Source organism: Macrobrachium rosenbergii, chromosome 2, assembly GCF_040412425.1.
Source record: "Macrobrachium rosenbergii isolate ZJJX-2024 chromosome 2, ASM4041242v1, whole genome shotgun sequence".
Lineage (NCBI taxonomy): Eukaryota > Metazoa > Arthropoda > Malacostraca > Decapoda > Palaemonidae > Macrobrachium > Macrobrachium rosenbergii.
In genome coordinates, this window is record NC_089742.1 from 60,831,595 (window position 1) to 60,848,739 (window position 17,145).

Sequence of the window (17,145 nt, forward strand, 5' to 3'; positions counted from 1 at the left end):
TTTTGAAATATTTTCATATAAATCACGATAACTGCCAAAATTTCAACCTTCGGTCTACTTTAACTCGACCGAAATGGTAAAAAAACGCAATTATAAGCTAAAACTCTTCCATTCTAGTAATATTCAATCATGTACCTTCATTTTGCAACAAACTGGAAGTCTCTAGCACAATATTTCGATTTATGGTGAATTTCTGAAAAAAATTTTTTTCATACGCTCTGCCATGTAAGTTGGCCAACATCTCGAAATTCTTTTCATATTGTTGTAATGTTTGCATCGTTTTACATTAGTCGTTACATAAACTTTTATATATGAAAATGTGCGCAATTTCATGTAGAATACAACAGAAAATAGCTCATGGTTGTAGCTTTTATCAGTTTTGAAATATTTTCACATAAATCACGATAACTGCCAAAATTTCAACCTTCGGTCAACTTTAACTTTCGATTAAATGGTAAAAAAATGCAATTATAAGCTAAAACTCTTACATTCTAGTAATATTCAATCGCTTTTTAACTTCATTTTTGCAATAAATTGGAAGTCTCTAGTACAATATTTCGATTTATGGTGAATTTTTAAAAAACATTTTCCTTACGTCTGTCAGCAACTTTCGCCGAACATCTCAGAAATTCTTCGTCTCGTTGTCGTAATATTTGCACCATTTTATATTAGTCGTTACATAAAGTTTTATATATGAAAATGTGCGCAATTTCATGTACAATACAACAAAAAATAACTCATGGTTGTAGCTTTTATCAGTTTTGAAATATTTCCATATAAATCACAATAAATAGAAAAAATTCGACTTTCGTCAACTTTAACTTCGACCCGAAATGGTCGAAAACTGCAATTAATAAGCTAAACACTTACAGTCTAGTAATATTCAATCAATTAGCTTCATTTTTCAACAAACGGAAGTCTCTAGCACAATATTTCGATTTATGGTGAATTTTTGAAAAAAACATTTTTAAATCCACCATTATTGAATTCATGCAACATTTGTGATAATATTTTCTCTGTGTTGCTTTGATCGTTTTACAATTTTTATATACCAAAATCATCCAATTTAGTGTACAATACAACTAAAAAAATGAACTCATTAGCTTTAACCGTTTTGCTTACAGCCGACGATTTGTATACAATTATATCTGAGTTTTTTTTTTCGCTGTCATATATTCCAATATTTATATATGATAATGATATTTTTTCATTTCTGATGGTTGCATACTAAACTTCAGGCAATGACAAAAAAATGAGCCAAAAATGAACTCTTAATCTTAAAAACTAAGCTGTGTGATTTTTTTTGAAAAAACTTTTTTTTCCCCTTAGAGCGCTAACTCACGAACGCCACCGGCATACGGGAGACGTTTTTGTAAATAGGGCTTGGCGTTAAAGGGTTAAAATAGTAAACTCAAAGTGTCACTTAACCCTTAAACGCCGACTGAACGTATCATACGTCAACTAAAATTGTCTGTTGGGTGCCGAGTGGGACGTACTGCACGTCGACGCTACAAAAATTTCAACCTGGTCAACTTTTGACTCGACCAAAATGGTCGAAAAACGCAAATGTAAGCTAGAACTCTTACATTCTAGTAATATTCAATCATTTACCTTAATTTTGCAACAAATTAAAGTCTCTTAGCACAATATTTTGATTTATGGTGAAATTTTGAAAAAAAACATTTTCCTTACGCCCACGCTGTTAACTTCGGCCGAAAATTTCAGAAATTCTTTGGTCATTTTGTCGTAATGTTTGCACCAGTTTATATTAGTCGTTACAAAAAGTTTTATATATGGAAATGTGTGCAATTTCATGCAGAATACAACAAAAAATAACTCATGGTTGTAGCTTCTATCAGTTTTGAAATATTTCCATATAAATCACGATAAGTGCCAAAATTTCAAGTTGGTCGACTTTAACTCTGCGAAATGGTAGAAAAACGCTTAATTTATAGCTAAAACTCTTACATTCTAATAATATTCAGTCATGTACCTTCATTTGCAACAAACTGGAAGTCTCTAGCACAATATTTCGACTTATGGTGAATTTTTAAAAAAAATTTTCCCTTACGTCTGCGCATGGTAACTCTGCCAAATGTCTCAACAAAATTTTCCCTTACGTCTGCGCACGGTAACTCTGCCAAATGTCTCAGAAATTCTTTCGTCACCTTGTCGTAATGTTTGCACCGGTTTATATTAGTCGTTACATAAAGTTTTATATATGGAAATGTGTGCAATTTCATGTAGAATACAACAGAAAATAAATCACGGTTGTAGCTTTTATCAGTTTTGAAATATTTCCATATAAATCAACGTAAGTGCCAAAATTTCAACCTTAGGTCAACTTTTAACTCGACCCGTAAATGGTTTAAAAACACAATTGTAAGCTAAAACTCTTACATTCTAGTAATATTCAATCATGTACATTCATTTTGCAACATACTGGAAGTCTTAGCACAATATTTTGATTTATGGTTAATTTAAAAAAAAAAATTTCTTACGTCCTGTCATGTAACTCACGAACATCTCGGAAATTCTTTTGTCACTTTGTCATAATGTTTTGTACCGTTTATATTAGTTTGTTACATAAAGTTTTTATATGAAAATGTACACCAATTTCATGTAGAATACAACAGAAAATAACTCATGGTTGTATCTTTTATCAGTTTTGAAAAAATTTTCATATAAATCATGATAAGTGCCAAAATTTCAACCTTGGTCAACTTTAACTCGACCGACATTATTGAAAAACGCATTGTAAGCTAAAACTCTTACAACCTAGTAATATTCAATCATGTACCTTCATTTTGCAACAAACTGGAAGTCTCTAGCACAATATTTTGATTTATGGTGAATTTTTGAAAAACTTTTTCCTTACGTCGCATGGTAACTCTGCCAAACATCTCAGAAATTCTTTTCGTCACTTTGTCGTAATGTTTGCACCGTTTTATATTAGTCGTTACAAAGTTTTATATATGAAAATGTGCGCAATTTCATGTACAATACAACAAAAAATAACTCATGGTTGTAGCTTTTATCAGTTTTGAAATATTTTCATATAAATCACGATAAATAGAAAAAATTCGACTTTCGGTCAACTTTAACTCGACCGAAATGGTCGAAAACTGCAATTGTAAGCTAAAACACTTACAGTCTAGTAATATTCAATCAATTACCTTCATTTTGCAACAAATGGGAAGTCTCTAGCACAAAATTTCGATTTATCGTGAATTTTTAAAAACATTTTTTTTTACGTCCATGGCTGTTTAATTCATGCATCATTTTGTGATAATATTTTTCTCTGTGTTGCTTTGATCGTTTTAAAATTTGTTATATACCAAAATCATTGCAATTTAGTGTACAATACAAAAGAAAAAAAAATGTTTGTTAGCTTTAACTGTTTGCTCACAGCTATTTGTATACAATTATGATAATGATAATATTTTCATTTATAATGGTTGCATACTAAACTCAGGCAATGACAAAAAAGGAGCCAAAAATGAACTCTAAATCTTAAAAACTAAGCGTGCTGTGATTTTTGAAAAAACTTTTTCCACTGGGCGCTAACTCCCGAACGCCGCCGGCATACGACAGACACTTTTGTAAATAAAGGCTCAGCGTTAGAGGGTTAATAAATTATATCAATTAAAAATACAGTACTCACCTCCATTTACTTCTGGATATGACAGGTTAACAAGAAGAGATGTAGTATCTTTATGAATTTCATGACAACAACGTGTGCAACGATTTATGCTAATTGTATGTGACCCAAAAATGTCCGCAACTGGAGAAAACTCTTGCTTATCTTGATGTTCAATTTTTTTCTCTTCATCTGTAAATGTCATATTATGTTATTTCTCATTCTTAAATGTGACAGTGTAGCAATAAGTAAAATAAAATTACAAAGCAACAGAAACCCCAAAATGTTATTTCACCATTAAAATATTCATTTTTAAGTGAAAAAGTTACTTCTGATTAAAATTATAAGCTAACAATAGCTTTGTTCTCTTTTCCTTAGTACAAATATATAAATTTCTATATGTTAATTCCAAAGGCAATGGGGCTGTGAGAGAAAAGATTCTATAAGAGTCCTTTGTTAATTTCAATTCAAGTAATGAAAGTTTTAAGTGTACCAGAGAAAATTCAATGCCTCTTCCATTTAGTTTTAAATATGGTTACTCCCTTTCATACTTAAAATATTCCTTTTAGATCAATCACTCCTATTCTTTCCTACATTATATTTTTCACAGTAGCTGATGTGTCTTTTTAATATATGGCAGTACAATAAATGGAGACCTTTTCACAAGCTACTTCTGGGCTATCCAAAATTCTTGCCTAGTCCTGTCTAGCCAATGAACACAAACTTAAAAAACTGTATAAGATCTAAAGAATTAAGATTGCCTCATTTTCCTATACTATGTGTATTACACTTTACACAAGACAAAAAAATTTTCACACTTAAACAAGCAGAATGCCCAACGCAATACCTCTGTCATAGTAGCCTAGATTACCCAGGCTATATATTCACGATCAAGTTAACTATCATCCAACACAAGTTTGCTGCACTCCTTGTTATTTACATTTTCTATTTATAGTAAAGAGCATAAAATAAAAAGTTGTATCACAAACCAACAAGATGTACTGCACTGTGCATAAACTACCCCTTCTTACACATCCCCTTCCTCATCAGTAATCTAATCAGCATACAACATTCTCACTGACACTCAGTGTACACGCAATACTCTGCATGTTTGCTGGACTGTACACAGATACTTTATGCACTCTGAATTGTATCAATCTCTGTTCCACACATCCATCAGCACATTGTGCTTTTATTCACACTTACGCTATTTAGTGTTCAGGTACAGGAGTGCAGATGATCATAGGATTACTGAAATGACATTTATGAATTCTACAACTAAACTGGCTTATACTTGTTTAATGCCACTCAGTAAAAACTGTGGGTTTCCAATGACACTGCACTGGTTGGAATTATAGCTTGATATAATTTTCAAACTAAATACGGGTTTGTCATTACACTGCATGCTAGGTTTAGACTATAAAGTGAGTTTAACTACTGTCTAAAGTTAACTTGTTTGTAGCATAACTTTTTGTGAGGTAAATTTGATTAAAAACTGCAAATAGTTACTGAACTGCACATTTGATGCTTCCACTGTCAAAAAGGGTTCAAACAATACTGTACATTTAGGGTAATAATTACCTGAAACATTAAATATTACATGTTCACAGTAATGCTGACTGTAACCCAAAACTAACATATCAGCAGTTCAAGAAAAATATTAATTTCTAAACATTTTCACAAATTTACTGTTTCATTCTCCAACTGCAAAGATCTAAAGCTGGTAATAATTATCAAATATGGACTAATCATCTGTAAGTTTATGGTCGTCACTAAGAAAATACACCATTATTCCTACTGAAAAATCAGAGCACATGCCATGACTGAACTCTTGTGTGACTTCATTCTTTTTTGTTTTTTGAACAGAATACAAACCTAAGGCTTGTTAAAATTCCTTTTTTCAAAACACAATCACACAAAAGGGCTTTGTTAAAATGTCTTGTTTCTAAACAGTATTAAACAAAAGTGTTTAAAGTGTTTAGGTCCAGTGGACACCAGATCACAGCCCCACCTTCTTTTTTTACACTGGTTTTCAATCCTCTCCTCTCCATTCCACTCTTACATCTTTTAAACACCATCTTCCTTTAGACAAGACTGACTGTCACTAAGAATAAGAATGTGTTCCTGCTATCTTTCCAAGATATGAATGTCAAAACCTATCTTGATTATCTGTATACATCTATCTTCTCACATGACTATATCAACATAAAAGAGGAACAAGACTTTTATAAACTCCTTACATCCAGACTGGTTTTAATATCTTTTCTCACTCTACACTGCATATTGCATCCTTTTATCTAAAAAAAACTACGGAAAATACAATGAAAACCGAAAACTAGAAAACAACAGAGCAATCAGTGAAGAAAATTTCAATAACTGTTACATGTGAGGGTCCAGAAAAAACAGAAAAGTTATTCCTATCACCTGAAAAACTAATCTTACTAGAATTGCACGCCAATTTTTACATAATGCAAGCAGTCTCAAATTTTATATGGCCTGTTGCAACTTTGGCATGTATAAAACAAAGACTGGTTTTTAATCTCCTTTACAAATTACTGTACCAACCTGTTTTTTCTCCTTCCACCTGATTTTCATCAACAGTAGCTACTTGTGCTTGATGCTGGATGCCTTGCCCATCAGCCAAGGAATACAAATGACTATCATCTGTCATTTTTTCCACTAAAGTCTCAGTATGAAGCTGCTGCAACACAAATCTATTCCAGCTCTGTAAACATTTAATATTTGCAAAATTAAATTTTAACCTCATCTAGGTTAATTATTACTGTCACCTACAAAAAAGTACTCCAAATGTTTTGACATTTTATTATTTAATTGCTGAGAGTAAGAAGTGGTTTTATCCAAATCTTTATTCACAAAGTTGAAATGCTATTACATTACACAAGTTCAAAAAACATCAAAGCCTAATACTACCTGAATTTTTGTTGCAAAATTAATTTTTGCTCGACTATCTTGATCTGACAACGTCAGGCTCATTGCAGACGCTTCAGGAATAGTTCTAAATGCTCTGAGGAAGTTTGAGGCATGGCAAGGTGTGCCTTGTCCCATACTAACATCCAGCATGTGAAATAGGAAACCCAATTCACAAACTAGACAAAACTCTCGTTCACACAAGTGTGACATCACAAGAGCTCGCAAAGGTGAAATGTAGTAAAACATCTGGAAAATTGAGATAATTTATAAGTAAATACTGCTATATGTTAAGTGTCAAACTGAAAAGTGTAAAAAGAAAAATACAGATTGTTATGCATTAATAGTTAAAAAGGAAACACTAACCCAATTTGAGCTTATTCATGACTTCAAACAAAAAGTTTCAACTGTCCAACCTTGTTCCATACCCAACACTTTTAATATTCATTGTTACAGTGTAAACATGGAGACAGTACCATATATGAATTAATGCATAATATTTATTACTAAGTAGTATTCCTTAAACCTGAACTTACCTGTATCATTGGGTTGCAGTAAGAATTTGGCAGTGAATTATCCAACCCTGAGAAACAAGTTCGGTTATACTGGTCGTAGTCAAAATCATCTATGCCAAGCTTGCTGTATTTTATCTCCATTTTACGATATCGCCAAGGAACATGCACTGTAATTCCATCTTCTGTTTTAACAATCACATTTTCATTCTGACTGGACTTTGGTCCCTTGTTTCGACTGAATTTATATTCCACCTATAAAAAATAAATATTGCTGTGCTACAATGACTGAATAAATTAATAAACCATTAATCCTTCAAATAAAAAGCTTAATACTTGTATTCATAGGCTGACATACACTAGTCAAGAGGAAAACTTGTGCAGGTATTCCATTTCTATGGTTTATGCTTAACACCATACAAATCTATGCAACAAATGACAGGCAGAAACTCCCTATAAAACTTTTTCCAGACTTGAAAAAAGCATGGTAAATACACACACTGCATAGGTAATAAACATTTCATTATGTCCATAACACAGAAACAAGCATAATAAAAAATCTTATATACATGCTGTTTTTAATGGAAGTGCACTGATGTGAGTAATAAAGCCGAGTTTATCACTGGAACATGAATCTGTAATTTCACATGATATTCTACATTAAAAAATTATTATCAAATGATGAACTATCATGTAATTAATCATATGATTTAGCAGGTACTGTACTGTATTTGCACAACAAACACATAACATGAAGGATATATACACCCACTCAATTTAAATGCAGAAAATATAAAAATGAAGGAATGCATTCATGAAGATGAAAGGTTAGTAAAAAAGTTGAATTTAGACAAAATGATAAGCAACCCTTAAACAGCAATTAAATATATCACATTCCCAAACACTGTACTAAAAGACAGCAAGAATATTCATTCTGTAAGTAAACTAGTGAGGCAAATTATACTAATGATGGGAAAAGTTGTCTTCCTTGAATTGGGGCAAACTTATGAGCAGAAAAACTCTTGCTATTAATTATTTTTGAAGGTCTAACAACCAACCTAACTGGGAAATTAAGCTTTTTCAAATTTTTTATTTCTAAAGAAAATAAAGGAGACAGTCAACAAGTGACTACAGATGTTAAGACCCATGGCCAGAGTGCAGTGGAAAGATCATAATACTGTGCAAATTAAGTTGCAGAGATATGGTATCCAGGGAGTGTAAAAGAAGCAGATCTCAAAAGACTGTGTAAAATTATGAAAATGTTTATTATTATATATATATTTAAAACAAGTAATGAGACCACATTGCTACAGGGAAAAAAGAACAGTAATCAGAAAAGTAGAAAATACAGAAATAGTATGATAAGGACCATAAAATAACGGGAGAGGACACAGACCGTTACAAAAAAATCTGATGTAAAAACAGTAGATTGCATATGATAGTCAAATTAAACTGAAAACTGATTAAGCTGCTTTCTGTTTACAGACTAAGTCAAATTAAATGATGACAGACTGTCAAAAAACAATATTCCTTACTTGATTCCTCTTCTTGTTATGTAAATTAGGTGCATAACCAATTGATCCAACAAGTTTCATACTTTGAAGGACTTCAGCATCCACAGGGGGTGTTGACCTGTATGAAAAAAAAAACTAAATGTACATTTGTGGTGATATAAGCTACCTCACAAATAATGTTCTTGTTCATTTTCTTCTTATTAACATCAATAGGAGTATGTAACAGTTTGAATTGACAACTATTATTATTACAGTACAGTTGCTATTACTGTAATAATTATTATTATTTTCAATGACCATGCGCTCTTGTGGTACAAGCTGAATGACCATGAATTTGCTTTGCAAGACTCCATAAAACAAAATGTCCATCTTGGTTGTCCATATGGCTGGGTTACACAAAAGCACAGCAATGCTTCCCTTCCTCTCGAAAAAACCTACACTGCATGGCACTAAAGCACAGGGCTATCAGAGGGGGAAACAGAGGGCAAGATGCTGCAGCAAAAGCAGAGAAAGGGCACAAACATATGACAAACACAAAAGCAAATCTCAACTGCGCGAGACAAAGGTCAGCGACAACCGCACACCGAGACGGCTGAGAACAAAATGGATGAGCTAACCTAGCTAAGGTCTCAGGTGACTCACAGGCCTATCCGTTAAGAATTTGCTTTTTAAGTCAGCAGACAGCCACAGCACACTCTGCACTGAGTACTCCACCTATGAAAGCTTAGGTTTAAATTCCCATCTGAACAAACAAGTTTTCTTTCAAACCCATTACTCATAAGTTGTCTTATTACACATAATTATTCAACTCACACCAACCCACTTTAGCTGAATCAAATATCCAATTACTTACAGCAGTACCTTAATCCCAGTGTTCCACATCTAGCATGTAAGGTTTGAACAAAAAATGGAGTGCAGGCACAGAAGGGCAGTAAAACCCATTATGAGAAAAACTTCTTATAAAAACACAACTTATTCAATTTATCAATTAACCATGACATGCTGAAATAGCAATTTAAGAGGGTGGACAAAGAAGAGTTAGTAGATCCTTCATGACAAAGGGTGTGCTGCTCCGTTTCTTAAAAAGTTGGTATCGTGCAGAAATGTTTTAGAATGTTTCAGGATGAAGCTATTATATGTAAGTGTTATAACTCCTCCTCTTCCTTGTTTGGAGCACTGTTCTCCAGTGTGGTCCTCCAGTGCTGACTCTCATCTCAAACTCTTGCATCGAGTTATGTCATCAATCAAGTTTATAATGCCAACTCTTAAAAGTTAATTTGTGTCATATAATTATGATTATTACAAAAAAAGTGCTACAATGACAAACATCCTCTGCACTCTTCTTTACCTTGTCTAACTGTTTTCTCCCACAACACTAGGCAGGCTGCTGCAGCAAACAGTGTGATGATTTCTAGCATCAGGTTTCATACGACTCTGTTTGCTAGATTTCTACCTTGGCTACAACTAAAATGTGGAAGAGTTTACCTAGCACAATTATGGAATCCTCTGATCGCCAAATATATAAGTGAGGAGAAAATTCATTCCTGCTCTTTGATGACATCTGAATTTCGGGTGTATTGGTTTAATTTTCTATTCCCTCATACTTATTCAATTATTACCTTTTCCTATTACTTGTGTCTCTCTCTGCAAGCTGATTTTCTTTTTGGAACCCTCTTGAGTTTATATCTGTTGACTCTGTCCATAAAGGTTTTAAGCTGAAAATTTAAAGGCTAAATGAAAGAAAGAAAGAAAGAGGGACTAGTTGAGTCACGTGTAGTAAGATAATGGTTTGTCCTCAGCTGAGGAAACAAGTCTGCAAGCATCCACAAGTTCAAGTACCTATCTGGTCCAATAAAAACAAAGTCCATGGTGCCATCTTGAAGTTCCCAGAGAGGGGAAACATTAAAATGGGGTGAAATTCATTAGTTATTGTGCCAAAAATAATTAGGCAATTGGAGGCACTCTCTTCCAAGAAAAGGACATCCATAAAACCAATGGACATCCCTACATGACTGTCACAAAAACCAAATGTTTCACATAGCTATAGAGAGAGAAACAGAACTCAATGGAATGTTAGGAGCTAAAAAGATGTTGGCAGTGATCACCAACTTGTCACTGTCATGCTAAAGCTGAAATTAGAGGCACCCAGTATAAAAGTTGACGGTCAATTTACAGCCTTCTTGAGTATAATTATCAAGAAGCTTTGGTAATTAAATGTCATGTGATATTTCACGTTCTAAAAACCATATCTGACCAGGAGTAAACAGTGAATGTGGACTGGTTTAACTGTTTTCAAGAATGTACAGTATATCACTCTCCAAGAAAAAGAAGTACTAGGACATAGGGGTAAAAGGTATAGACAGACATATTTCAAGGAGAATATGAAGAACATGAAATACAATATGCTAGGTACTTAAGTTTAGATAATGAAGTTAAAAGATCTAGAAGAGATAAGAGAAAATAACTGGGCAAACAGGTCGATGATACAGATATTGAATGACCAAGTCATATATTTAGGAAGTGGCAACTTTGTTACGGTAGCCCACAAAATCACTTAATATCTATGGGTGAAATGAAAAAGAGGAAAATACATGTCTAAAGAGGAAAGGGTCTATAACAACATCTGGAGAAGAAGAAAGACAATGCCAGGCAGAACATTTTTGTGCAATCATTAATTCCTTGCATCCAGATATGATCCTGTGAGGCATACTAATAGAAATTGGGGTTCAATCCGGATAGGCTCATGTTAGAATCATTATTTTGTGCCATGCTATTTGAACAAATTTTGCAGGAAAATGTTCAAATCGCTTGAATGCCACAAGTGACTTATGGTAACACTCACACCACAGCTAGTGATTTGAGGAAGAACAGCCTCCCATAGAATTTCATGGGGGAAGGTACTACACCTTCCCCTCCCAGTACATCTCAAATATATCTTCCCTAAAGTATACATACTCAGGGACTTTTGCTGGTTTTAATTCTTATCTTTTATGATAGTATGTCAGCTTTAACTCTAATTTTGCAAAATAAAGTACAACAAAAATATTAGATAGAACATGTATAATTTAATAAAGGGAAGATCACCTCTTCATTCCAGTACTGTACAACTTGTAAATATTTGTTCATAAATATACCCAGGGATTATTGGCAATTTTAGTTCTTATCTTCTGCGATATTTCTTTTGCTGTAATTGTAATTTTCCAAATTAAATGAAAAAAATTACTAGAAAGAACTAGTACAACTCACTAAAATTAGCGTACATTTACAAGTGTATTGGAAAAGAGGCCCTGCACAGGGTTAGATATATTCACTTTCAACTTCCAATGGAAGCTACAGGAAATATTTAGTTTTTTATACCGTGTGCATTTGCCTATTTTCCTCTTTCCAGTGATGTGTTTTTTTAAATTGGCCAACTTTAGACTTTGCCCAGTCCCAGGGTGTTGTCAATGTATACAGTATTTAGCCTAGCCTGTAAGGATTAATAACAGATAAGAGATATGAAGGGGGATAATTGGATTGATATACCAGAAGCTGCCAAAGACCTGCATGTGCTTTTGAATGAATTCAGTTTTTGAAATAATAAAGAAGTAAAGAAGAGAAGCAAAGCACCAAGTTAAAATGGAATAAAGAGATGATTTTAGCTGATAATAAAATTACCCTTAGAAAACTAACTAAACTGTTTTGTAGAATACGGAATGAGCAAAAAACCCTGATTATTGGGAACTGGAAGTCATGGCTAAGGTTCCAAAGAAAGGTGACTTGACTGAATGTGGTAACTGTGCAGGCTTTGCTCATACATCAGTCATAAAGAAAATATTATGTATGCTTATCCTCAACAGGTAGGAGAAAGAAACTGATAAATGCTAAGAGATGAACAAACTGATTTTAGAAAAGGCAGGAATCAACTATCTGTGTTAAGGCATAATATGCAGCAGAAGTATGGAATTTAAAAACCACCTACTGATGGCTTCTGTGGATTACAAGATGGAATTTAATAGCAATCACACCCAATATTATACAAAGTCTTGAATCAATATGGCATCCGTATTAAATATGTTTAGCTACGGGAAAATATCCACAAAGAAAGTATCCACAAAGAAAGTATGTAGATGAAAATTTAATACTAATGGGGTCTTGTCCAGTTAATAAAGGGGTGCTACAAGGGAATGTTATTTTACCTTTAATGTTTGCCCTTTTTAAGATTTCATGAGACAGGAGTGGCTGAAGATGGTAGAGAAGGTTTAGATTGGAGTAACAATAGAAAGTTGACATACTCAGACTATGCATATGACACGGTTCTAATCAGGAAACATCACAGATTTACAAAACTTGCTCAAAAGAATGCACTGTATATCTTGAGAGATGGGATTCAAAGTAAATTTAAGTAAAACAGTAATAATGAGGACAGTGTGTACAAATGGAGGAAAAATATTAGTTGAAAGTTTCATAAACATATAAAATAATGATAAGATGGAGATGGCTTACAGCTCACACATGTCCTTTGCAAATCCCTAAGAGAATAAACAGTGCTTGATAGTTTTAGTGGGCACCTATGGACCCCAGAGTTGGAAGAACCAGACCTAGTTGGATGAGAACTGAGAGCAGGGAGGCTGGAGATGAACGGATGTGTGTGTGGAAGATAAAGCAGAGGAAACATACAAATGGTGGAACTTACAGAGGTTGTTTGCACCAAACAGTGTTGAAGTAGTGATGATGATGATAAATATGATAAATCATGGATCTAATAACTAAAATTCAGACTTACTAATTGTTTAATTCATTACTTGGTAAACATCAAACACTTTATTTTCCTCTAGAAAATACTTCAAACTTACCTGTATCGCACCTTCATATATTGCTCAGGCCAGTCAGACAACATTGGGCTACTTGGATAAAAAATGGGAACAGATGAAAGAGAGCTTGTCACATCTGTTAATGGCATTGTTTGAGTCTGCTCTGGGACATCAGGTAGTGTGGTCTCCTGAAATAAATAAATTTAATAATTTAATGACTAACATACTCTTGCAATAAATAACTGACTTCTATGTCTCAAAACTACAGGTAGTTAATGACTAATCTTGTTAAATCACTACTTCATCACTAATTTTGGCTAGCATGATTTTAAATTTCCCAGGTCATCATTACTTGTTGCACAAACACTGTTGTTGTCGTTACAGAACACACTTGGCATCATTGTACACAAAACTTTTAATTCATTTATTATCAGCTGCTCACATTTAGCTCCAGCCATTGCTTTAATAAAGAAAATACTTCTCATGTACAGCACAAATCCATACATTGTCCATTAAAGATAAAGCTGAAATTCTGACATAACTCATTATTGGTGTTTCTGTGAGAAGCCTCTGTGAATGATAAAATACTGGCTCTTTAACTACTCATGACAAAAATATAAATATATATTTCTTAGTTCTTTAATAACAGTGATACAAAGAAACAGATGGGGAAAAGGGAAACAATGATTGATGAAAAAGTTCTAAACTAGATCAAGTTCTGGTGAAGTCATTTAGGTTACTTGTGAGCAAAGGTGTTGAGAGAGAGAGAGATACATAATCTCAATAGCTTGATAGTGGTAAACAGCAAGATAAGCTGACAGACAAAAATGGAAATAAAGAAAGGTCCCAATTGTTTTTGTTGAAATGCATTTAAGATCAGTAACTCCCAACTGTTGGTATTTAAAATGCACTTGAAATCAATAATAAAATGCAGTAACTAAAAAGCATTTTCTTCCCACTTCTGGCTAATTTACAATAAAATGTGTCTACTGTATAAATGAGAGAGAAGCAAGATCAGCTGATGTAAAACAATGGAAATGAAAAAAAAAGGACTCTTAGCTGTTGGTTATTAAAATGCACCCAAAACCAATACCAAAATACAATAGCTCTCTTAAAAACATTTTCTTCAACTTATATCACAATAAAACATGTCTGTAGTAAATATGAGAGAGAGAGAGAGAGAGAGAGAGAGAGAGAGAGAGAGAGAGAGAGAGAGAGAGAGAGAGAGAGAGAGAGAGAGAGAGATATTTTCGATACATAATGGTAAGCAGTGACATAAAACAGTGGAAATTAAAAAACTTAGTCATTGGTTATTAAAATATACACGAAATCAATGACAAAAATACAAAAAATACTTGAAAAGTATTTTCTTCAGACTTACAGCTAACTTACAAAAAGTTGTGCCTGCAATATAAATGAGGAAGCTGTCCATCTTATGAACAGTATTCTCAATACACAATGTTGATCAGCAAGACCAGTTGATGTTAAGCAATGGAATAAAAAGGATACCTCTTGTCTGAGGAAAAAAAAATTTAAGTCACAGAGCCAGAATAAATTTGACTAGATGAGGTTAATGACCACATACTGGTTCACTTAGCTGTCTAATGATGCAACACTCCAATTTTTAACGCAACACCTTTAAAAAACAAAAAAATAAAAGCACAACCAAACTAGGACATTCATTTCTGAATCCATTAAGCATAGGGACTTATGGCCAAGATTTTTCTAGACCTTCTGGGGAGCCAAATGGCCGACCACCTGTGAAGTTCTCGAACTAGCAAAAAATTTTAACAAACCAATCAATGAATGCCCTTATTCATGATCTGAATATACCCAGACACACACACACTCTGAAGTCTTGAAGATAGAAGAAAGAGAATAGCAGCTGAATCTGCATGCATGCCTATGAATCTCTGGCAGGAAGTCACTACCCTCCTTACTGTTTTGCACACTGCAGTACTTAAAACTCCAGAGCGAGACTATACATTATTCAATTTTTATGGGATTCATGACCACTTGAATCCAGCTCATACTGTCCTACACAAAGAACATAGCCATGAGGACTAGCCCCTTTTTCTCTGTTTTCTGTTACTGTTCCACACCAAAATGTACATGAAGAAGTTCCCGGTGATCACCAATTAGACAGACTCAACACAGCCTGCTCACTTGCGGCTAAGGAGGCCGGGTCTTTGGTACCATTCTCTATATCAAGAGAATCATCTTGCTCCTGACCAACTTCGTCATGAGGAAGCAATGTTGTCACAAAAGGATCTTTTGATTTTGTTTTCTTCCTTTGGCCTAAACAACCTGAGGGTGTCAGACCTACTCGACCTTAACCTGTCCCTGTGAGAAGTTGGTATAGGAATTTAGAAAGAACTTGCTGACCTTAAGTAAGAGGAAGACAATGACAAACTTTCAAGCACTTCTTCTAAGACATCCCTTCACACCTCCTTGGAGCAGTTGCCCATCTTTTTTATCTGTTGGGCAGAGTGAGGCAGCCAGAACACCATCTATCCCCTTGAAAATCAATATTTAACATCTCAGAAGAAGCATGCTTCATCCAGGAGACAGTGAGTGCCATTTCAGCAGAAGGAGGGACAGCAACCTGCTTAAGCAACCTGCTTAAGGTGAGAAAGATGGCGACATCATCCACCCAAAAACATCTCTGTCAGTATTGGGCCTTCCCTTTGATTATTCTGGGGCTGGCTTGCCTTCAGAGATCCTGGAAATTGTGGCATGAGATAGGGGCAAACTCAAAAGCAGATGCTCCCCAAACATCAAACCATGTGGACTATGGCATGCAGTGAGGTGATCTGGAGAGTAAATATCAAAGTGGACAATAGGATGAAGTCCATTATGGCGAAACGGGGAACCGAGGCAAAAAAATGGATCACCAGGTTTTGACTGTCGTCTGTTTTTGGCCCTGAAGACAACAAGGTGGCAACCAATTGTCCACATCTGCCCATGTATGAATGATGGCATTTTGCTTTCCAAGGGCTTATTTTATTAACAGTTCATACAAACTTTGAGAATAACCATTCTCTGACCTCTCTAACAAAAAAAAATTCTACACAGTGGTAAATAAAATACAGTATGTTACCAAATTTATACCTGTGAAAAATTGTTGAAGACTGGCTTGGTGCAAGATGTAAAAAGATGCAATGAGCCACAGTTGTCCCCCATGACAATTGCTTGTGATGAAGTTGATACATCAAGAGAAGTTATATCACCTGTTGGAGCTATGTTTGCCTGAAAAGGAGGAATTCCAAGATATTAATCTAAAATACATATACAACATAAAAACACTATGGATATGAAAATATCCTGACTTCAATTAGTTCATGCTTTGCCAAAATGAGCCATATGTTTCCCCTTAAAGCCTTTCATTCTGAGAGACAGAATCAATCAATACTCAATATCCATACATGGTTTGGATACAAACTAACAAACAAGAAGAATCAAGTCAACACATCAATTTCACTAGCAAGGTTAGGTTTAAGTTAACAAAATGGTGAACCACAGCAAAAATAATTCTACAAATTGGGAAAACCATACCTTTCTCTCAAAAGTGAATCCAAAATACTGCCCTCAACTTACAACTTATTCAGCACAAATCCCCCAAAAATATACCTAAAAAATCTTAAAAATAAATTTTGCTTTTCAATATACTTAGTAATGCATAAGCATAACTTTAATCTCAAACTGAAAATTCATAAATAAAATGTGATGCACTACATGTCCTGAGAAGACAAATGTTA

At 34.1% G+C, this 17,145-nt stretch overlaps 1 protein-coding gene across 2 annotated transcripts in view; it reads right to left on the reverse strand.

The window, feature by feature from the left end:
- PAN2 (PAN2-PAN3 deadenylation complex catalytic subunit PAN2) overlaps window positions 1-17,145 on the reverse strand; it is a 63,117-nt gene that overhangs the window by 22,651 nt on the left and 23,321 nt on the right. For both annotated transcript variants that reach the window (XM_067119328.1, XM_067119336.1), the window contains 7 exons: window positions 16,499-16,636; window positions 13,430-13,575; window positions 8,616-8,712; window positions 7,105-7,335; window positions 6,572-6,817; window positions 6,206-6,365; window positions 3,665-3,832 (listed from right to left, as the gene is read on the reverse strand). In XM_067119328.1, the coding sequence (XP_066975429.1) occupies window positions 3,665-3,832; window positions 6,206-6,365; window positions 6,572-6,817; window positions 7,105-7,335; window positions 8,616-8,712; window positions 13,430-13,575; window positions 16,499-16,636 (1,186 nt within the window). The remainder of the gene's footprint in view (window positions 1-3,664; window positions 3,833-6,205; window positions 6,366-6,571; window positions 6,818-7,104; window positions 7,336-8,615; window positions 8,713-13,429; window positions 13,576-16,498; window positions 16,637-17,145) is intronic.